Source organism: Mirounga angustirostris, unplaced genomic scaffold (assembly GCF_029215605.1).
Source record: "Mirounga angustirostris isolate CCGP_5_RB_7025 unplaced genomic scaffold, mMirAng1.0.hap1 SCAF_7, whole genome shotgun sequence".
Taxonomy (NCBI): domain Eukaryota; kingdom Metazoa; phylum Chordata; class Mammalia; order Carnivora; family Phocidae; genus Mirounga; species Mirounga angustirostris.
The window spans coordinates 41,709,891-41,733,561 of NW_026991715.1; the positions used below are offsets into that span (position 1 = coordinate 41,709,891).

Here is a 23,671-nt window from a genome sequence, read left to right on the forward strand (position 1 = left end):
CCCTTTCTCTGCATCCCCGCCAACATCTGTCATTTCCTGACTTGTTAATTTTAGCCATTCTGACTGGTGTGAGGTGATATCTCATTGAGGTTTTGATTTGGATTTCCCTGATGCCAAGCGATGTTGAGCACTTTTTCATGTGTCTGTTGGCCATTTGGGTGTCTTCTTTGGAAAAATGTCTGTTCATGTCTTCTGCCCATTTCTTGATTGGATCATTTGTTCTTTGGGTGTTGAGTTTCATAAGTTGTTTATAGATTTTGGATACTAGCCCTTTATCTGATATGTAATTTGCAAATATCTTCTCCCATTCTGTCGGTTGTTTTCCGGTTTTTTTGACTGTTTCTTTAGCTGTGCAAAAGCTTTTTATCTTGATGAAGTCCTAATAGTTCATTTTTGCTCTTGCTCTTGCTTCCCTTGCCTTTGGCATTGTTTCTAGGAAGAAGTTACTGTGGCTGAGGTCGAAGAGATTGCTGCCTGTGTTCTCCTTTAGGATTTTGATGGACTCCTGTCTCACATTGAGGTCTTTCAACCATTTGGAGTCTATTTTTGTGTTTGGTGTAAGGAAATGGTCCGGTTTCATTCTTCTGCATGTGGCTGTCCAATTTTCCCAATACCATATGTTGAAGAGACCGTCTTTTTTCCATTGGACATTGTTTCCTGCTTTGTCGAAGATTAGTTGACCATAGAGTTGAGGGTCCATTTCTGGGCTCTGTTCTGTTCCATTGATCTATGTGTCTGATTTTGTGCCAGTACCATACTGTCTTGATGATGACAGCTTTGTAATAGAGCTTGAAGTCCGGAATTGTGATGCCGCCAGCTTTGCTTTTCTTTTTCAACATTCCTCTGGCTTTTCGGGGTCTTTTCTGGTTCCATACAAATTTTAGGATTATTTGTTCCATTTCTTTGAAAAAAGTGGATGGTATTTTGATGGGGATTGAATTAAATGTGTAGATTGTTCTGGGTAGCATTGACATCTTCACAGTATTTGTTCTTCCAATCCATGAGCATGGAACATTTTTCCATTTCTTTGTGCCTTCCTCAATTTCTTTCATGAGTATTCTATAGTTTTCTGAGTATAGATTCTTTGCCTCTTTGGTTAGATTTATTCCTAGGTATCTTACGGTTTTGGGTGCAATTGTCAATGAGATCGAATCCTTAATTTCTCTTTCTTCTGTCTTGTTGGTGAATAGGAATGCCACTGATTTCTGTGCATTGATTTTATATCCTGCCACTTGACTGAATTCCTGTATGAGTTCTAGCAGTTTGGGGGTGGAGTCTTTTGGGTTTTCCACATAAAGTATCATATCATCTGCAGAGAGTGAGAGTTTGACTTCTTCTTTGCCGATTTGGATGCCTTTTATTTCTTTTTGCTGTCTGATTGCTGTGGCCAGGACTTCTAATACTATGTTGAATAGCAGTGGTGATAGTGGACATCCCTGCTGTGTTCCTGACCTTAGTAGGAAAGCTCTCAGTTTTTCCCCATTGACAATGATATTCACTGTGGGTTTTTCATAGATGGCTTTTATGATATTGAGGTATGTACCCTCTATCCCTATACTCTGAAGAGTTTTGATCAAGAAAGGATGCTGTACTTTGTCAAATGCTTTTTCTGCATCTATTGAGAGGATCGTATGGTTCTTGTTCTTTCTTTTATTAATGTATCACATTGATTGATTTGCAGATGTTGAACCAACCTTGCAGCCCAGGGATAAATCCCACTTGGTCATGGTGAATAATCCTTTTAATGTACAGTTGGATCCTATTGGCTAGTATTTTGGTGAGAATTTTTGCATCCGTGTTCATCAAGGATATTGGTCTGTAATTCTCCTTTTTGATGGGGTCTTTGGTTTGGGGATCAAGGTAATGGTGGCCTCATAAAACGAGTTTGGAAGTTTTCCTTCCATTTCTATTTTTTGGAACAGTTTCAGAAGAATAGGTATTCATTCTTTAAATGTTTGGTAGAATTCCCCTGGGAAGCCATCTGGCCCTGGGCTTTTGTTTGTTGGGAGATTTTTGATTGCTGCTTCAGTTTCCTTAGTGGTTATAGGTCTGTTCAGGTTTTCTGTTTCTTCCTGGTTCAGTTTTGGTAGTTGATATATCTCTAGGAATGCATCCATTTCTTCCAGATTATCTAATTCGCTGGCATATAGTTGCTCATAATATGTCCTTATAATTGTTTGTATTTCTTTGGTGTTGGTTGTGATCTCTCCTCTTTCTTTCATGATTTTGTTTATTTGGGTCCTTTCTCTTTTCTTTTTGCTAAGTCTGGCCAGGAGTTTATCAATCTTGTTAATTCTTTCAAAGAACCAGCTCCTAGTTTTGTTGATCTGTTCTACTGTTCTTTTGGTTTCTATTTCATTGATTTCTGCTCTGCTCTTTATTATTTCTCTTCTCTTCCTGGGTTTAGGCTTTATTTGCTGTTCTTTCTCCAGCTCCTTTAGGTGTACAGTTAGGTTGTGTATTTGAGACCTTTCTTGTTTCTTGAGAAAGGCTTGTATTGCTATATACTTTCCTCTTAGGACTGCCTTTGCTGCATTCCAAAGATTTTGAAGAGTTGTGTTTTCATTTTCATTGGTTTCCATGAATTTTTTAAATTCTTCTTTAATTTCCTGGTTGACCCATTCATTCTTTAGTAGGATGCTCTTTAGCCTCCATGTATTTGAGTTCTTTCCGACTTTCCTCTTGTGATTGAGTTCTAGTTTCAAAGCATTGTAGTCTGAAAATATGCAGGGAATGATCCCAGTCTTTTGGTACTGGTTGAGACCTGATTTGTGACCTATGATGTGATCTATTCTGGAGAATGTTCCATGGGCACTAGAGAAGAATGTGTATTCTGTTGCCTTGGGATGGAATGTTCTGAATACATCTGTGAAGTCCATTTGGTCCAATGTGTCATTTAAAGTATTTCCTTGTTGGGCGCTTGGGTGGCTCAGTCATTAAGCGTCTGCCCTCGGCTCAGGTCATGATCCCAGGGTCCTGGGATCGAGTCCCACATCGGGCTCCCTGCTCGGCGGGAAGCCTGCTTCTCCCTCTCCCACTCCCCCTGCTTGTGTTCCTGCTCTTGCTATGTCTCTCTCTGTCAAAAAAAATAAATAAAATCTTTAAAAAAATAAAAAAATAAATAAAGTATTTTCTTGTTGATCTTTTGCTTAGATGATCTGTCCATTTCAGTGAGGGGTGTTAAAGTCCCCCACTATTATTGTATTGTTGTCAATGTGTTTGTTTTATTTGTTTTTAAGTGCCTTATATAATTGGCCGCTCCCATGTTAGGGGCATAGATATTTACATCTTCTTGTTAGATCTTCTTGTTGGATAGACCCTTTAAGTAGGATATAGTGTCCTTCCTCATATCTTATTACAGTCTTTGGTTTAAAATCTAATTTGTCTGATATAAGGATTGCCACCCTAGCTTTCTTTTGGTGTCCATTAGCATGGTAAATGGTTTTTCACCCCCTCACTTTCAGTCTGGGGGTGTCTTTGGGTCTAAAATGAGTCTCTTGCAGACAGCATATCGATGGGTCTTGTTTTTTTATCCAATCTGATAGCCTGTGTCTTTTGATTGGGGCATTTAGCCCATTTACGTTCAGGGTAACAACTGAAAGATATGAATGTAGTGCCATTGTATTGCCTGTAAGGTGACTGTAACTGTATATTGTCTGTGTTCCTTTCTGGTCTATGTTGTTTTTAGGCTCTCTCTTTGCTTAGAGGACCCCTTTCAATATGTCTTGTAGGGCTGGTTTCGTGTTTGCAAATTCCTTTAGTTTTTGTTTGTCCTGGAAGCTTTTTATCTCTCCTTCTATTTTCAGTGACAGCCTAGCTGGATATAGGATTCTTGGCTGCATATTTTTCTCATTTCAACCAACTTCTTATCAATTCCTTTTATAAAATCATTTATAATTTTCATCTTTACAGTCATATTCCATCCCTTCATCGTATTAACCCTTATTTGTGTACATATATAAGTTTTTCTTTCTTTAAAATTTTGGGAGGCACTTTCTTCTACCAGACCAAAATACAAGCAAAATCTAGTGTGTGGCACTGATCTATACACCAGCCTGATCATATTTGATCATATTCTGTTTTCTTTGTTTTGGTTTGGTTTGTTTGTCTTTATCTTTTTCTTTTTTCTTTCTTTCCCTTTCTTTTCCCCGGTTTCAGGTCTTTTTGGATTTGTTTACTGTATATTTTCTAGAGACGTTGTTACCCTGTTAGCATTTTGTTCTCTCATTCATCTATTCTCCTCTGGACAAAATGACAAGATGGAAAAAAACACCTCAACAAAAAGAATAAGAGGCAGTACCCACTGTGAGGGACCCCCTCCCCCACCGTCTGTCTTCCCAAATATTGCCTCGGATTCACTTCTCCGCATGTCCTACCTTCCAGAAAGTGGTTGCTTTTCTGTTCAGAGAGTTGTTGCTATTCTTTTCTTTGATCTCCTGTTGAGTTCGTAGATATTCAGAATGGTTTGATCCCTATCCAGCTGAATTCCCAGGACCAGATGAAATCCAGGTCTCCTACTCCTCCGCCATCTTCCTCCTTCCCCAATACTGAGCATCTTTTCATGTGTGTGTCAGCTATTTGAATGCCTTCTTTGGAAGCCTGTCTGTTCAGGTTCTCTGCCTATTTTTTAGTCATATTTTGTGTGTGTGTTTAGTTTTACGAGTTCTTTTTTTTTTTTTTTTTTTAGCCTCTTACTAGATATATCATTTGTAGATATCTTCTCCCATCAAGTAGGTTGCCTTTTCATTTTGTGGATGGTTTCCTTTGCTGTGCAAAAGTTTTATAGTTTGATGTAGACCCTTTTGTTTATTTTTGTTTTTGTTGCCTTTGCCTGAGGAGCCTGATCCAAAAAAAATATTGCTAATGCAACACTACCTATTTTCTTTTTAGGAGGTTTTTTTAAAATTGTTTTTGTTTTTGTTTTTAATAGAATGTGAGTGGGGGTGGGGGAGGGACAGAAAGGGAGAGAGAATCTTAATCAGGCTCTGTGCCCAGCAGGAAGCCCAACATGGAGCTCCATCTCATGAACTGAGCTGAAACCAGGAGTCAGACGCTTAACCAACTGAGCCACCCAAATGCTCCTTCTTTTAGGAGTTTCAGGTCTTATATTTAGGTCTTTAATCCATTTTGAGGTGTTTTTTATTTTTATATGGTTTAGGAAAGTAGTCCAGTTTAATTCTTTTGCATGTGACTGTCCAGTTTTCTCAGCACCATTTGTCGTTCAGACTCTCTTTTCCACATTGTACATTCTTATTACCTGATTTTTCTTAGGTTAATTGACCATATAATGGTGGGTTTATTTCTGGACTATCTGTTCTGTTCCACTGATCTGCTTTTGTGCCAATACCATAACTGTTTTGATTATTATTACTTTGTAGTATAGTTTGAAATCTGCAATTGTGTTGAACTCCAGCTTTTTTCTTCTTTCTGAAGATTGCTTTGGCTATTTGGCTTGATGATTCTGCATCAAGATCTTTGTGATTCAACATAAATTTTAGGATTATGTATTTTAGTTCTTTGAAAAATACTGTTTGTATTTTGATAAGGATTGCAATAAATCTGTAGATTGTTTTGAGTGGTATAGACTTTTTTTTTTAAGATATTATTTATTTGAGAGAGAGAGCACAAGCAGGGGGAGGGGCAGAGGGAGAGGGAGCAGCAGAGCCCACACGGTGCTCCATCCCAGGACCCTAGGATCATGATCTGAGCCGAAGGCAGACATTTAACCAACTGAGCCACCCAGACGCCCCGAGTGGTATAGACATTTGAACAGTATACTTTTAGTCCTTGAGTATAGTATATCTATCCTTTCTTTGTGTCATCTTCAGTTTCTTTCATCATTGTATTACAGTCTTCAGAGTACAGGACTTTTCGCCTTTTTGGTTAACTTTATTCCTAGATGTTTTATTCTTTTTGATGCAATTGTAAATGGGATTGTTTTCTTAATGTCCCTTTTTTATAGTTATCAATGTAGAGAAGTGTAACAGATACTACTGATCCTGCTGCAACTTCAGTAAATTTATTCTAACAATTTTTGGTAGAGTCTTATGGCTTTCTATATATAATACTGTGTCATTTGCAAATGGTGACAGTTTTACTTCTTACCAATTTGGATGCCTTTTATTTCTTTTTTATGTCTGATTGCTGTGGCTAGGATTTCTAATACTATGTTGAATAAAAATGGCAAGAATAGTCATGTTTGCCTTCCTCATCTTGGAAAACTTTTCAGCTTTTACCATTGAGAATGGTATTAGCTTGGGTTTGTTACGTGTATTATGTTGAAGTATGTTCCCGCTATCCTGTTTTGTTGAGCATTATCATCATAAACAGATTCTGTTGTATTTTGTTATGTGCTTTTTTTCATCTGTGGAAATGATACGATTTTTATCCTTCCTTTTGTAAATGTAGTGTATCATGTTGATTGATTTATGGATATTGAACCATCCTTACATCCCTGGAACAAATCCCACTTGATATGGTGAATGATACTTTCAGTGTATTGTTGAAGTCAGTTGCTAATACTTTGTTGTGGATTTCTACATCAGTGTTCATCACAGACACAGGCTTGTAATTTTCTTTTTTAGTAGTGTCTCCGTGTGTTTTAAGAATTTTGATTATGCTGGCCTCATAGAATGAATTTGGAAGCATTCCTTCCTCTTCAATTTTTTTTAAATAATTTGACAAAGAATAGATATTAACTCTCATTTAAATGTTTGGTATAATGTACCTGTGAAGCCATTTAGTCTTAGACTTTCGTTTGTTTGGAGTTTTTTGATTATCAGTTCAATTTCAGTACTAGTAATTGGTCTGTTCACATTTTCTATTTCTTCTTGATTCACTCTTGGAAGATTTTATGTTTCTAGTTTATCTGTTTCTTATATATTGTCCAATTGTTGGCATATAATTTTTTGGACTACTCTATTACTGTTATTTTTTGGTGTTGGTTGTAACTTCTGTCTTATTTCTGACTTCATTTATTTGAGTCATCTCTCTCTGTTCTTGATGAGTCTGGCTAAAAGTTTATCGATTTTGTTTATATTTTCAAAGAACCAGCTCTTAGTTTTATTGCTCCTCTCTATTGTTTTTTAAAGACTATTTCACTTATTTCCACTCTGACCTTTATTTTTTTCCTACTAACTTTCGGTTTTGTTCTTTTTTTTTAAGATTTTAATTTATTTGACAGAGAGCGAGCACAAGTAGGCACAGCGGCAGGCAGAGGGAGAGGGAGAAGCAGGCTCTTGCTGAGCAGGGAGCCCAATACGGGGCTTGATCCCAGGACCCTCGGATCATGACCCGAGCCAAAGGCAGCCGCTCAACTGACTAAGCCACCCAGGTGTCCCTGTTATTTTTCTAGTTCCTTTAGGTGTAAGGTTAGATTGTTTGATATTTTTCTTGTTTCTCGAGATAGGCCTGTATCCCACTATAAACTTACCTCTCTAAGTACTGCTTTAGCTGCATCCCAAAGATTTTGAATTGTTGTGTTTCCATATTGATTTGTCTCAAGGTATTTTTTTTTCTCTTTGATTTCTTTGTTGACTCAATTGTTTTGTAACATGTTGTTTGGTCTCCTTGTATTTATGTTTTTTCTTTGTAATTTTAGTTTAATACTACTGTGGTTGGAAAAGATGCTTGCTATGATTTCTGCCTTTTTAAATTTATTGAGACTTGTTTTGTGGCCTAATATGATCTGTCCTGGAAAATATCCCATGTGCACTTGAAAATTATGTGTTATTCTGCTATTTTTGAATGGAACATTTTGTATATATATGTTTAGTCTACCTCGTCTAATGTGTTTTTCAAAGCAACTGTTTCCTGATTGGTTTTCTCTCTAGATGATCTATCTATTGATGTAAATGTTAAAATTTCCTACTATTATTGTATTACTGTCACTTTCTCCCATTGTGTCCCTTAATACTTGTTTTATATATGTAAGTGCCCCTGTGTTGGATGCATATAAATTTACAATTGTTGGGACGACTGGTTGGCTCAAGTTGGTTAAGTGTTTGACTCTTGGTCTCAGCTTAGGTCTTGAACTCAGGGTTGTGAGGGGTTGTTTGTTTGGGAAACTCTTTATCTCTCCTTCAATTCTGAATCATGGTCTTCCTGGAAGTAGTATTCTTGGTTGTTGGTTTTTTTCCTTTCATGCCACTTTCTTCTAGCCTACAAAGTTTCTGCTGAAAAATAATCTGATAGCCTTATGGGGTTTCTCTTGTATGTTGCTAGTTGCTTTTGTCTTCTTCACAAGGCCACTTTTAAAATTCTCTTTTTTATCCTTAATTATTTTGATATTTTAGTTTTTGTCTGTCTTAGCGTGGACCTCCTTGAGGTCATCTTGTTTGTGGCTTTCTGTAGTTCCTAAACCCTGATGTCTGTTTCCTCTCCCAGGTTAGGGACGTTTTCAGCTATTATTTCTTCAAATAAGTTTTCTGCTGCTTTCTCTCTCTTGTCTCCTCTGGGAACAGTATAATGTGAATGTTAGTACACTTAATCTTGTCCCAGAAGTCCCATAACTTACTGTCATTTTTCAAGGTTTTTTTTTCCCCCCTCTTCATCTTGGGTGTTTCCACTACCCTGTCTGCCAGCTCACTGATCCATTCTTCTGCATTCTCTAACCTGATGTTGTGTATTTTTCATTTCAGTTATTGTATTCTTCAGCTCTGATTGGTTCATTTTATATTTTCTGTCTCTTCGTTGAAATTCTCAGAGTTTGTCCACTGTACTTTTTTTCTTTTTTAATACTTTTGTTTTTAAGTAATCTCTACATCCAAAGTGGGGCTTGAACCTACAACCCCAAGATCAAGAGTCACACACTCTTAACTGCTAAGCCAGCCAGGCGCCCCTTAGTTTATCCATCCTACTCTTAAGTCCAGTGAACATCTTTATGACCATTACTTTAGATAATTCTTTATCAAATAGATTGCTTATCTCCATTTTGTTTGGTTCTTTTCCTTATGTTTTGTCTTGTTCTTTCGTTTGGAGCATACTTCTTTGTCTCTCATTTTGTTTGACTCTCTTCCTGTTTATTAGGTAGGTCAGCTGTGTCTTCTGATGTTAAATGTAGTGGCCTTGTATGGAAGACATTTTGTGGTGCCCTATAGCACAGTACCCCCGGTCGCCAGAATCAGGTGTCCATGGGTGTCCCCTAGGTGTCCTGTTTACCCTTCTGTTGTAGCTAAGCCCTGACTGCTGCAGGAGAGCTGGTGGTCAGGACCGGGCCCCAGACCAGCTCGCTCAGAGGTCCAGTTGTCGTACTGGTGGGCGGGGTGCCAGTTCAGCCACTGCTGCTGAGTAGTTGTGTTGGCAGGTCGTAACTGAGGCTGCCTGGTGGAATGGTGTGGCATGAGCCACTTTGGAGGGGCTTCTGCCAGGGCAAGTGGGTTGGATGGGGCACATCCACAGGGGAACACCAGAGCAGGTTGAACAGTGCTAGCCGGGTAAGTGGAGAGTGTCAGAACTGGCTTCCATAAGCATCAGGTCAGGTAGGCTACAGGAGGGAAAGAAAAATGGCACTTTGTACCTGGAGAAGGTTCTTGCACTTCCAGCCCTTCTGGCACATACCCTAAAATTAGTAAATCTTCACTTATAACTCATACACTTTTCAAACTGCTGCCTCTCTTCTGGGTTCCAGCCTGAATGATATAGTACACTGGCACTTTAGGAGTGAACTCTAAGGTTCCTGTAGCCCTCCAGTTCTCCTGGAGTTAAGTTTCCCTGTTTTTCAAAGCCAGACATTATAAGGGGGCTTGTCTTCCTGATGCACGCCCCCAGGGCGGGGGTGCCTGATGTGGGATTTGATCCTTTGACTCCTCACAGTGGAACTCTGTGCCTGAGATAACACTCCTGTTTGGGGGTCACCCTGCTGAGGGGTTTGGTTCCCAATCATGTTTCTCAGTGCCCTTCTACCCTTCTCAGTTGGCCTTTTCTCTATATCTTTATTGTGGAAAAGCTTTTATGCTGGTCTTCGGGCCCTTTTCAGAGTGATTTGCTCTGTATGTAGTTATAGTCCTGATGTGCCCATGGGAGGAGATGAGCTCAGGATCCTCTTACTCTGCCATCTTCCCAAGCTCCTCAATTTACCTATGCTTTCAATTAAATGCAAAACATTCAGTTTGCTACATGAGACACCTGTATTCTTGAACAACCCCCCCCCCCCGTTTTTTTAAATAATTAAGACAAAATAATTATAGGTAAAAATCTCACTACTGAGATGCCACATAAGTATTTGAAAGCTGATATACTGGAATTTTGTTATTTTAAAACATTGTTTTAAGTATGTGGTATATTCCTATATTTTTTAGGAAACGTCATTGTGATGCAGTATGTCATAATAACCTTTGATTTATCGAAATTAAAATCTGCCACTGCAGAATCAGAGGCTGCTGCTTTGGATTAGTTCAGATGACAGTGAAATTCAGAATTAGCAGTATTTAAGGAGACTGTTCATTATTAGATGTCTTAAAATAATAATTAAAAGTATAATTATTTACTTCTGAATCCCAGCTACCGTTTGGTTTCTATTCCTCAATCTTAAAATTTGTTCTGTAGAATTCCAGCACCATTGAAACTTGTATGATTTGTTTCCATAATATTTATTTTACAATTGACTGCTTAACTGTAAATGAGAGTAAAACTCCCACAATTTAACAGATAGTCATTGTACTCAAAGGGACCTTTGAAGTTACTGCAACTTGGAATGGCAGATATGTGGCACACATGCCAACATTCTTTTTCTCATGGCAGACATTGATGATAAGTCGTGGCATTCTTTCACAGTGAACTCTTAGATTCTTCCAAGAAAATTATCTAATGACTAATTCATTAGAGTTAGCATTTTAAGGAAAACCTGTTTGTTGTCTGTCTCGCTTTTAGGCCCAGATTTTATTAAGCCTAGCAGCTGTGCCCATTTTACTTAAAGATACTAAGAAGCTTTATAGTACTTAATAATCAGATTTGTCTCAATTTAATAGCCTCTGCAGTGTAGACGTCACTGGATCCTACACAAACTGTGTCTTCTGTAGCATTTTTTAAATTGAGGTATAATTGATGTTTAACATTTTTTATTTAGCTTATTTCAGGGAATTAAGGGAGGTGTGTTAGCATGAAGTATATATACCATATCATCTCTGGTTTCAAGGGGTTTACAGCTTAATGGGGGGAATAGTTTGTGCTCTAGTTGGGGAATATCAAAAATGCATCCTCTAACTGGGGTAGAGTGTGTTTGAGGGGGGAGATCAGTAAAGGTTTTATAAAAGAAGTATTGAGAAATTCACCTGACTTGTAGAAATATTTTCAGACAAGAATTGCTTCCAACAATGGAAGCAACATGCACAGAGCATGAAACATCCCTTTTTTTTTGTTTTTGTTTTTTAAAGATTCATGTATTTATTTGGGAGAGAGAGAAAAAAAAATTGGGGGAGGGGCAGAGGGAGGGAGAATCTCAAGCAGACTCCCTGCTGAGTGTGGAGCCCGCCACGGTGCTTGATCTCAGGACCCTGAGATCATGACCTGAGCCAAAACCAAGAGTTAGACACCCAACAAACTCAGCCACCCTGGCACCTCGAAATGTCCCTTTTTTAAAAAGAACTCTTAAGTTCTGTTATTTGTGGTTGAATGATAAAGATACAACGAAGAGAAGGACCATCTATATCTTAAGAGTTGAATAGGTATGTATTGTTCGCTTTTATAAATTAATATCTTGAATAGGAATCCTGGACACAGGGATATCATTCCACAGACAATTTATAAGGAAATTTCATCTCTCAACTGCAGTTATTATGTAGCCTGGGTAGATTTGAACCAGACTTCCTTTGCATGAGATATGAGGAGGAAGTGGGATTTCCATAGTCCTTTTCTTTCCTTTAACTTGGAGTGTGTGTGATACCAAATTTAGCTTTTTAAATGCTTCTGAGATTGCTGCAAGTTTTTGGTTAATTTCCAGAGTTCTGGAAAGAAAATTAGATCAAGACACACATTTAGGTTTTAAAAATCTAAGATTTAATAAAACACATCAGCTCAAATAACTTTGCCTGCACATGATTAAAATGTAGTTGGTCCAGAAAATATCTTTTCTGGATGAAAAGTTCAAAAATCATATTTTAGTTAATAGCCTTGATTTGAAGAAATGACATTGCCTGAAACTTATTTAGAATGTATTCACTTAAACTTACTGACTTCTCCTATTATCTATCTACTTTATCATTTGCTTATTTTAAAAGGGGAAATTGATTTATGGCAAACTTGAAAAGATTTGAAAGGTCTATTCCTGTTAATTGGTATTCTAACAGGTTTGTAGTAATTACCCACATGATTATTTGGATGTATATAAACCAATCTTGTGTCATGATGAGCCTGAATTGTAAGTTACTTTATAAGGTTATTAGGGTTAGAAAGTTGCATGAACACTATGCAAATATTATGGTTTTAGATCTCTGTATGTAGAGATTTACCATTCTATGAGAACTGTTCAGTTGGTTTTTAAGCATTTAACTTCTTATTTACAAAACTTAAGTCGTAGGATCTTCCTTTCCTTGTACTTAAGGAGACATTTGTTGGAGGACTTTTGTGTCTTTCTTGCCATTAATGTGAGAGTTGACCATTTTTGGATAGTGTTTATTATGGGAAACAGCATTAGAAATTGATCAGTTTCTGTCTTGCTTCTGAATCAAGTCTTCACTATATGGTGTTTATTTTGTTTTCAAAGAAATTCTCAAATACTTGTGCTAAATGAATTCAACTTCAAGTACACAAAGCATATACTTCTGTCTAAAGCCAGGTGAATGATTTTGAGTTTTTCTGCCATTTTGGATTATGTACATTCACTTCAGTGTTCTCTTTCCATTCAAACAGTGCATCTAGGATTTGCATGGGTCACAAACTGGTGATTCAAAACCAGTTTAGCCCTCATGATGTCTTATTTAAAAACGAATTTGACAGTTTCAGAATAGAAGTTATATTAAAGGATTATAATCAAATAAAGTAAGCATCCACAAATCCATACTTAGGTAAGTAGGTAGATAGGTAAGTAGATAGATAGATAGACAGACAGACAGATAGATAGATAAAATACAGAAAGAATGAATATGTTAGAAAAGTCACCGTTAGGCAGCTACCACAGATGGACTCAGGCGAGAATAATCCATGGATGCTAAAACTTGTGAGTTGAAAGTTTAGTGAGGAATGGGATATTTACAAAGTATGAATCTCCGCATAAGTTTCTTATTAATTGTAAAGGGGGAAGTAGTAAGTTTACAGTAGAGAATGCTAGCAATAACCACCTGAATTGAGTGATAAGAGTTAGTATCACCAGTAATGTTGATCAATGGACGGGAAGAACAAAAAAACATTGTCTCTGCCAAAAATGCATCCTTGAATCCGATGATTGCTTATAACGAGACAAACTCAAATTCAGAGGCATTCTACAAAATAACTAGCTAATTCAAAAACATCAGTATCCTGAGCAGCACAGAAAAACTGAGGAACTGTCCCAGATTAAAGTAGAATAAAGATTTATGACAACTAGGGGCACCTGGGTGGCTCAGTAGTTAAGCGTCTGCCTTGGGCTCAGGTCATGATCCCAGGGTCCTGGGATTGAGCCCTATGTTGGGCTCCCTGCTCAGCGGGAAGCCTGCTTCTCCCTCTCCCAGTCCCCCTGCTTGTGTTCGCTCTCGCTGTGTCTCTCTCTGTCAAATAAATAAATAAAATCTTTAAAAAAAAATTAGGACAACTAAATTTAATTCATCATCCTGCTTTGGATGCATGGAGTGGTGGGAGAGAAGGAGGGTGGTATAAAAGACATTGGAGAAGTAGGTGAAATTTTAATACGGACTGTAGATAATATCATTGTATCAACATTAAATTTCCCTCTTTTAATACTGGTACTGTGGATGTGGTTTGTATGTGTGGAGAGAGAATGTTAAAAGCACATGGGGCAAATGTAAATAATTGGTGAATCTGAATAAAGGTATCCCGGAGCTCTTTGTTCTAATAACTTTTAACTTTGAAATTATATGAAAATGTCAATCCCATAAAAACAAAAGTATTCTGGATTTAAAAAGGTTAAAGAGACCTGACCGCTAAATGCAGTAAACGACCCTTGGCTGGACCCTAGATCTGAAAGTGGTAGTGGCGCTAGTAGTAGCTATAAAGGACATTAGGGAACCAGTTGGGGAAATTTGAGTATGAACTGTATAGTAGATGATAATGTTTCATTGTTAAATTTTTATGATATAATGTGGTTGTGCAGGAGAATGTGCTTGTTCTTAGAAGATACATGTTGATGTATTTACTGGTAAGGTAAAGTGACATGTTATCAGCATGTTAATTTCAAATGGTTAAAATGAGAGGAGGAACAAGGAAGGCAGAAAGAAAGAAAAACACTCCCTCCAAAAACCCCAAAATCTTATCTGGAAAGAGAAAAACACACATATGGCAAGGTATTAACAATTGAGAAAATAAAATGGATAGTTTGTTGTATTACTTTTTTGGTCATTTTCAAAGTTGTAATTGTCTCCTTCAAATGGCTTTCTCTATTTTTTCATTCCTCTTTTTCATTTCTTAACACTTAACAAATACCTTTTCTCTTTGGTTATTGAGTATGATCTGTGTTAATATTTTAGTTTTGGTATATACAGATCTGTTGACACTTAAATTTGCTATTATACACAAGAACATTTTTTGAAGGTGTTAAGGCACTATTTTAAAGTATTTTACATGCATTGTTTCATTTAATTCTCAAAACAGTTTAATAAGATAGATATAATTTTATCTCCATTTTTAAAATGGGGAGAATGAATTAAAAAGATGAGGAGACTTCCTCAAAGTCACAAAACTAGCAGAAGACTGAAATCAAACCCGGGCAGCCGTGACTCTAGAAACTGCTCAGCTGCTATACCATTTTGTTCAATAAAACACTAGGAATGTATTTGTTACCAGCAAGCCAGTGACAGTTGTTTTTTCAGTCGTGATCACACTAAAGGTAACCATGAGAGACCAATAGATGAATTTGGACCTTTGAAAGTGTTAACTTCTCAGTGTACAGATGCCCTCTAAATTTAAAGGAACCATACTTAAAGGAAGCAAAATGTCATGTTTGATGGTGAGGGAAGGGTATTCTTGTCAAGAGAAAGCATGAAAGTTAGTTTGAAGATAGGTGATTCTTTATTATGTCTTACGGAGTATACTATTTCCTCTGGTTGAAATACTTCTTTTCATCCACCCTTCCTCTGGCTCATCCAGAGCTTACATGAAACTTACTTGGCTATCTAAAGCTAAACCAGGAGTCTTTCCTTCCTTTGTAGTGCTCTTGTACTTTAAGGTATTCAAAAAGTGCCAATAAATGAGGACATGAAAATGAAATCTGTTATTGCGGGAATAACTTATGTTTAGGTACCATTTATTTGCCTGTTACTTAGAGGTTGAATTAGTGTTTACTTTTGGAATATAACTTCTAATAAGATACAAGCTTCCACAGTGATTATTATCAACTATTAGGTGTGTCACAAACTGTAAATGCAGCTTCATTTTAAGGATTCACGCTAAATTTAGGAAATGGCAGAGTTTGAAAATGTGCAGTTTTAATTGTGGTGTTCTTTAACTTTTTCTTGGCAGGTTGTTCCAGTTTTGGTGCACCTCTTGTCTGCCATCAGCAGTGTTAGGCTGTACATTCCTAAAGACCTTCGACCAGTGGATAATAGACAGAGTGTTTTAAAATCAATACAGGTACATGTGTTAATTTTATAAATTTAAATATAAATTTTATGTGAATATAAATAGGATTTATAGCAAGACAACTTAAATGCTTTAAAATGTACTGCTTTCTTTCAAAAGTATAAACACTGCCATCAGTGGCAGTTCTTTTTAGTAAAAAATAATAACAAATCTTTGTGTAGATTGTCCACTCCTTGTGAATATACCAACAAAGTGAGTTACCAAAGGAGATTTCACAGAGGAAAGCATGGCTGCTATTATATGCAAAATATATTTTGCTTTATTATTTGTTGAGTGAAAATAACTAGACTGTATTAAAAATTTTATGTATAAAATCACATGCTAGGATTTTTAACCAGTTTTTAGTGTAGTTAATAAATTAATGAAATAGTTTTACTTTCAGTAGGAAAGATTATGACATTCTAGAATTTTATTTTCCAGTAGGGGAAGAAAAAAGGAATTTTGTCATTTATTTAGTCAATAAATACTTGGATTAATATTTACTATGTGGCAAAGGCTCTATACTAGAATTTGAGAAAACAAAGATAAACAGGATGCTTTCATTAGAGTAGGAATAAGCTGTGATCCATAGGTAGGCTTCCTGAATTGAAGAATTCTCTTGACAGCTTTACAGAATCTTTATGTGGATAACCTTTTTTTTTTTTAAATCCCTAACTCACCAAATCGTATTTTACCTTTAAGGCCTATTCAAGACCCTGAAAGTCTCCCAGGGGGATACCAGCCTACAGTGAGCTGCCCTTTCTCTGAACTCACATGCTCATTATATTTAACAGTTAAATCATGTAAAAAAAAAATTGACAGGGATCTGGAACCCTTTAGAAAATTTATGTCTTTCCATTCAGTAGTGCACCCCTAGGAATCAGCCCCAAGGAAATCATGAGAAAATTGAAAACGGTTTACACTTGAGTTGTTTAACACAGGATTACTTATAACAGTAAGATGTTACAACAACCTAAATATATAATAATGTGCTTATCAATAAGTTGTGCCACATTCAGAACTGTTGAATTCTAAATACTAGAATTATTAATTTAACACATCCCTGTATCAATAAATCATAGTACAGCAATTCAGAAGGAATTTTCAAAACATACGCAATGAAAAATTGTGCTCCAATTTAAGTGTATTTTTAAGGGCATGTTTCTGTCTTTGTGCGTAGAAAAACATAGAAGGAAATATTTATTTAGTCTTAACTAATCTTGTCTATAAAATGAAAACATTAATTTTAAATTTTTTGTTTTAGGAAGTTCAGAAACGTTTTCCTGATGGTGTTCCTTTATTAGATCCTATTGATGATATGGGCATTCAAGATCAAGGGCTGAAAAAAGTTATCCAGAAAGTGGAGGCTTTTGAGCATAGAATGTATTCTCATCCACTTCACAATGATCCGAATTTGGAAACTGTGTATACGCTTTGTGAAAAAAAAGCACAGGTATGGCAGAAACTTATTTTTTTATCATAAAATTCTATGTATGTCACTAAATTAATGAATATGTGTTTTTTTATTTTCCTTTCCTATTGGTTTCATCAGCTAAAACAGGGAAATATCTACCTATCTTTTAAGGAAACCCATCAATTCGTATCAGCAAGATAAGATAAAAATCATTATAATTTGGTATTTGATGGGTTTTCTTCACAGTTTTTTTAATGTAATATAATTCATGTAGCATTAGATTCACCCTTTTAAAGTGTACAATTCAATGGTTTGTAACATATTCACAGATGACTGCAACCATACCACTGTCCAATTCCAGAGCATTTCCATCACCCCAAAAAGAAACCTCATACCAATTAGCAGTCACTTCGTATTTCCCCCGTCTTCCAGATCCTGGCAACTACAAATCTGCTTTCTGCCTCTATGGTTTTGCTTATTCTGGAGATTTCATAAAAAAAAAATCCTGCAACATGTGGCCTTTTGTGCCTGTTCTCTCCACTTAGCATAATGTCTTCGAGGTCCATCCATGTTGTAGCATGCATTAGTACTTTATTCTTGTTTATGGCTGAAAAATATTCCACTATATGGATATTCCACGTTTTGTTTAACACTTTATCAGTTGATAGACATTTGGGGTTTTTCCACTTTTTGGCTATTATGAATAATTCTGCTACCAACATTGATGTACAAGTTTTTGTTTGGGTATGTTTTCATCTCTCTTGGGTGGAATTGGGTTGAATTGCTGGGTCATACAGTAAGTCTGTGTTTAACCTTTGAGAAAGTGCCAGGTTTTTTCCAGAGTGGCTATACCACTTTACATTCTTACCAGCGATTTATGAAAATTCTTATTTCTCCATATTCTCATGAACACTTGTTACTGTCTTTTTGATTATAGCCTTCCTAGTGGTATGAAGTTGTAATAGTTCAGCTTTTAAGGGTAATTAGCTGTACCCTCTAACCAGAAAAGCATTCTTAGAGCCATTGTGAATAATGAATTTAGGAAAAGCTTTTCAAAGTGAACACATTCCTTTCCATTATCCACTTCTCTTCAACTAGAATCTTTTGTGCTCTAGAAATGTCACTTTCTCCTTGAAACTTACAGCTCCTTGCTATTATGCTTTTTCAGCTTTTATCGCATGCCACTTTTACCGCCTTTGTCTTCCTTTCACATATTATTATTTTAAGCTCCTTAGGGTCAGGTATTTCATTTTAGCTTACTTGTGCTCTCCCATATCCCAAATGATCTCTTTATAAAGTAGATACCTACTATTTATTGAACATGCTTGTGAGTGGAAACTTCTTGGCTTAACAGAGTAGTATGTTTAGTTCACGGTTTTATAGCACCCTTTTAGCTTTCTGTGAACTAACATAAGGGGGCCTTTTGCCATGTGGGCAACGAACATATAGTGCACCATGCTCTGGTCCACCAGGAAGGTGCTTCTCAAGATGAGGAAATGGAGACCCAAAAAGCTTTAGTAACTGGTACAAAGATCCTCACTTGGGATCCTGGCCTGTTCATCTCTCAGCAAGACCATTCCATCAGCTCCCTCCCTGCTTCCATTTACTTCCTGTGTTGCCACCAGAGAGTCGTCCTGAACAGTTCACCACACAAGAACACAGACTCCTGAGCTTGGTTGAATGGTGACTAGAAAGCATCCACAGAGAAGGCACTATGAAGCCACAGAGAGTGGCATTATCTGAGCTACTCAGACATAATTGCAAAGGCCTTGGTGTCTGGCAAAGGGACTGACTAAGTAAACTGGCTATGAAAACTCAGCAGTACATGGAAAAATGCTTGTGCAGGTGCATTAAATGCTAATATCAATGTGGACTATAATTACAATTTAGCACAAATAAAAACATACACCAAAAAGATGAGAAGGAAATCCTGAAGTGGTGGTATTTGGGTAATGAGATTATAGTAGTGTTTTTTTCCTTCTTTTTTTTCCTCCCTAATTGTCTGTAATGTGCTTAGAGAATATTTTATAATGAGCGAAAACTACAGTTAACAACTTAGGGGGAAAAAACAAGTCTTTTTATGGCCTCCTAGTGACTTCAGGATAAATTTCACGTCCCTTATTTAGCCTTGCCTAAGAAAGCTTCAAGAATCTGATCCCTCAACTGTTACCATTTTTGTCACTCACACCTTTTGACCAGGCTTTCCTCTTCTAGGAATTGAGACTCCAAAGCGTGAGGTAGTACAAGCATGTTCTTGTAGCATTGTCTGAAAAAGCAAATGAATATAAAAATAACCTCAGTGTTTCATCAGTAGGGAATTAGATGTATGACTTATACATATCCATATCATGGAAATCAACATGAACATTAAAAAAAAATGAGATCGGGGCACCTGGGTGGCTCAGTCAGTTAAACGTCTGCCTTCAGCTCAGGTCATGATCCCAGGGTTCTGGGATCAAGCTCCGCATTGGTCTCCTTGCTCAGCAGGCAATCTGCTTCTCCCTCCCCCTTGGCCCTCCCCCTACTCATGCTTTCTCTCTCTCTCTCTCTCTCTCAAATAAATAAATATCTTTAATTTAAAAAAACCTTTAAAAAATGAGGTCATTTTACATGTAGTCTTTGCAAAATGTATTACACATGTATTTACAGATGATTTATTAGGGAGGAAAAAAGGAAGCTGATCTCACTTCTGTGAGAGAAAAGCTCCTATTACTGTGTATCCATGCTTTTACAGACATGAATATATCTGTTCTTTTAAAATGTGTAGGAAAAGATCTAAAACAGCATAATTTAACAGAAATATAATGTAAACCACGTATGTAATTGTAAATTCTTTCACTTTTTAAAAGAAATGGGTGAAATTGATTTCAATATTTTCGTTTAACTCAATATATCCAAAATACATTTTAATAAAAATTATTGAGGGGGCGCCTGGATGGCTCAGTCGCTTAAGCATCTGCCTTCGGCTCAGGTCATGATCCCAGGGTCCTGGGATCGAGCCCCGCATTAGGCTCCCTGCTCCACGGGAAGCCTGCTTCTTCCTCTCCCACTCCCCCTGCTTCTGTTCCCTCTCTCACTGTGTCTCTTTCTGTCAAATAAATAAATAAAATCTTTAAAAAAAATAAGTAATTAAAAAATAAAAATTATTGAGGAAAAAAATTCACTAGTGGGCTCTCTTCTACTAACCAGTAAGTTTTATATGCCTCTGAGTACTTAGCAGTCTTCTGCTCTGCTTATATGGACATCCTCAATCAAGGAAACTTAGAAAACACCTTTTTTTCCTAAAACACCTGATAAATTATGCTAGGTAGCAGAGAGTTGTTTCCTCATAGCATTATGACAACACATTTGATCATAGCAATATAAATAAATTAAGAGACTGGATTCTGAAGGTTGACAGAGTGGTTTTGAATCCCATCTTTATTACTCACTAGCTCTGATCTTGACCAGTTTACTTAGTAATCTCTCTCAGATTTTTATCTTGGTAAAATTCACATTTAGTATTAGTTACCTGTCTTACACAATTGGTGTAAGAATTAAATAATGTAAAGCACTAGAAATGGGGTACATAGCTGTCAGTAAATACCCATTACTGACCACAGTCATTGTCTTTATCATTTCTGATCCTCAGTTGAAGCCTAATAAATCATATGCAAAATTTCAGAGTCTTTGAATTTCAACTTCTGAGTCCCTAAAATTTTCTTTTTGTCAGTGTTTTTCTGAACTTCAAGCCTCAATCTTAGGAATTCATTATTTTCTTGCTGTTGTACTATATTCTTGTGCCAGTTGGAAAGTAGGTAGTATTTACTGATTAATTGAATTTTAAAACTCATCCATTCTGGAGGATGACCTAAAAATACATTTTCCTTTTAAAGTGTAGAATAAAGACCTATTCTCTTGGCTAAAGCCATTTCTAGCTTAGGCAGCTTATGATACAGTTAGAAGGCAAATATAAGAAATACTTTTCAGGACATCATGGGGGAAATACTGGTAGCCAAGAGATAAGACTCCTATACCCTCATCTTTCCTGTTCTCTAAGCTACCCCCTGATTTCCTAAGGTTGAAAAGCTGGATCTAATGCTGCTTTGGAAGCATGATTGTCAGATCTTGTCTGGGAGAGCCTATCCTAATTTACCACTGACTTTTTCAACCTCCAGCAGATTACCTTATCTAGCTAATGGCTATCCAACTTACTCCTTTTTCTAAACCTGCCTCCTTGCTCCTCATTTAAGCAGGAACCATGCTGTGTTCCCCAACTTCTTAAAGTTTTAACAACTCCTGAATATCCTCCCTGCTTTAATATATTTCCATATATTTAACATTTTTGCTGGTATTTAATTACTACAAATATATCATTCCTTTTGTGTAATATCCTACATAAGGTATCCTTATAAAATACTTTCTAGGGTGCCTGGGTGGCTCAGTTGGTTGAGCACCTGACTCTTCATTTTGGCTCAGGTCATGGTCTTGGGGTGATGGGATCGACCCCTGTGTTCGGGTCCACACTTAGTGTGGAGTCTGCTTGAGACTCTCTCTCTGCCCCTCCCCCCGCTCGTGCACACATTCTCTCAAATAAATAAAATCTTTAAAAATATTTTTTATTTCATTATATGAATAAATCTTGTTTTACTTTGTTTACTTTATTGAACTTTCTTTATACTTTTATATGCCTTAGATTGCAATTGATATTAAATCTGCAAAGCGAGAATTAAAGAAGGCAAGAACTGTCCTACAAATGGATGAGCTCAAATGTCGCAAACGTGTTTTAAGGAGGTTGGGATTTGCTACTTCTTCTGATGTCATAGAGATGAAAGGACGAGTGGCTTGTGAGATAAGCAGGTAAAACTGGTTGTTATAGAAAACTGATTTTAAAATGAGATACTGTTTTTATACAAGAGCTATAAATCTTTTGGGAAAAAAAAAAGAGCTGTCTTAAAAATAAAAAGTTTGTGGGGTGCCTGGGTGGCTCATTCAGTTAAGTGTCTGCCTTTGGCTCAGGTTATGATCTCAGAGTCCTTGGATCGAGCCTTGCATCAGGCTCCCTGCTCAGCGAGGAGCCTGCTTCTCTTTCTTCCTCTGCCTGCCGCTCCTCCTGCTTGTGCTCTCTCTCTCTCTCTCTCTCTCAAGTAAATAAATAAAATCTTAAAAAATAAAAAAATTAAAAGTTTGTAAAATACCTTCCATAGTAAATGCAGTTTTTGATGATGAAATTAGAAAAAGAGCATTAAAAAAAATCTCTTCCATCCCACTATTTAATACAATGCTATTAGCATTCTGATATATTTCCTTTTTTTATTTTAATGCATTGCATATTTCTACATATTCATGATCTTAGTTTATATAGTTTTGTATACTTAATTCTTTTTTACAATTTTGAACATTTTCCCACCTTAAACTTAGTCTAATAACCATTATCCTATTGTATAAGAGATATTATTAAAGTTTTGGGCTAAGAAACAGGGAATTACAGCATAGCATATTATAGGCCACGGCATAAAACTGGATAAAGATATTGTCTATTTTGGTGATCTTCTGACATACTACAAATGACCTTAAAACTAAATGACTTGAAACCATAGCAGTTATTTCATTCTTTCTGGTGGTTTCTGTGGGTCAGAAATTCAGGAAGGGCCTCTTGAATGGTTCTGGCTCAAGATTCCATGTGATTTCCATTAGCCTGAAGATACTCTTGTTTTGTCCATAGTTGTTAACCATTATATTCATTGAGTTCATAAAAGATGTTTTGCAACAGTTTCTTGTGTTTTCACCATGGCCCTAATGGATGGGGCTGGAGAATTATAGCCTTTGTGTATGGTTTCAGATGTTTCTGGGGAAGATGTATTCATATTATTCTTATTGATTTTTTAGTTCAGATGTTAAGAACTCATGTCTGGCGGGGCCAACAGGAGATTGTGTGGTAAACTAGAACAATTCTTGGTCACCAAAAGGGGGCAGCAACTACTCAGCCCCAATTATTACAGAACGATGTGATAACAGATTTTTCAACTTAGAAAAGCCAAAAATCCAGAATTTTAGGTGAAATACCTTGGTTTTTAATTGTTTACAAATCAGTTGAAAATTATTTTTTTAGTCACTGTGTGAACCAAATACATCATTTGTTCAAGTTAGATTTGGCATGTCGGCTTCTTGTTTTCCTTAAACCTGCTTTCCTACTTTGTAATTAAAGAATTACAGGCACCATAGGTTAATAATTTACCCAGGTCTAAAGCTAAGCCATAGCACTGGTTTACTAATTCATAAGCCAGAATTAATGTTATTGGAATTATTTCTTTGTAATATTATATAGTATTTAACAATTAACATAGAAAATTTCTTTTGGGTATCTGCAGCTGGATTTAGTCCTGGGAGAATAGTATTGATTTTACTCTAAAATAAGACTATTTAGAGAGAGAGAGAACAGTATCACATATGAAAGTATGTTACTTTTCCCCCAGTATTTGCTTCTCCCTCTGGTCTCTTTCTTGCTGAATAAGACCCAGACACTAACGACAGAAACTTGGGAGTCATCCTAGATTCCTCTCCCTTCTTCTC

The 23,671-nt window shown here is 36.6% G+C and overlaps 1 protein-coding gene across 4 annotated transcripts in view; it reads left to right on the top strand.

The window, feature by feature from the left end:
• Window positions 1-23,671, top strand: part of MTREX (Mtr4 exosome RNA helicase) — a 126,509-nt gene that overhangs the window by 72,734 nt on the left and 30,104 nt on the right. For all 4 annotated transcript variants that reach the window (XM_064596131.1, XM_064596133.1, XM_064596132.1 and 1 more), the window contains 3 exons: window positions 15,607-15,717; window positions 16,970-17,158; window positions 21,795-21,958. In XM_064596131.1, the coding sequence (XP_064452201.1) occupies window positions 15,607-15,717; window positions 16,970-17,158; window positions 21,795-21,958 (464 nt within the window). The remainder of the gene's footprint in view (window positions 1-15,606; window positions 15,718-16,969; window positions 17,159-21,794; window positions 21,959-23,671) is intronic.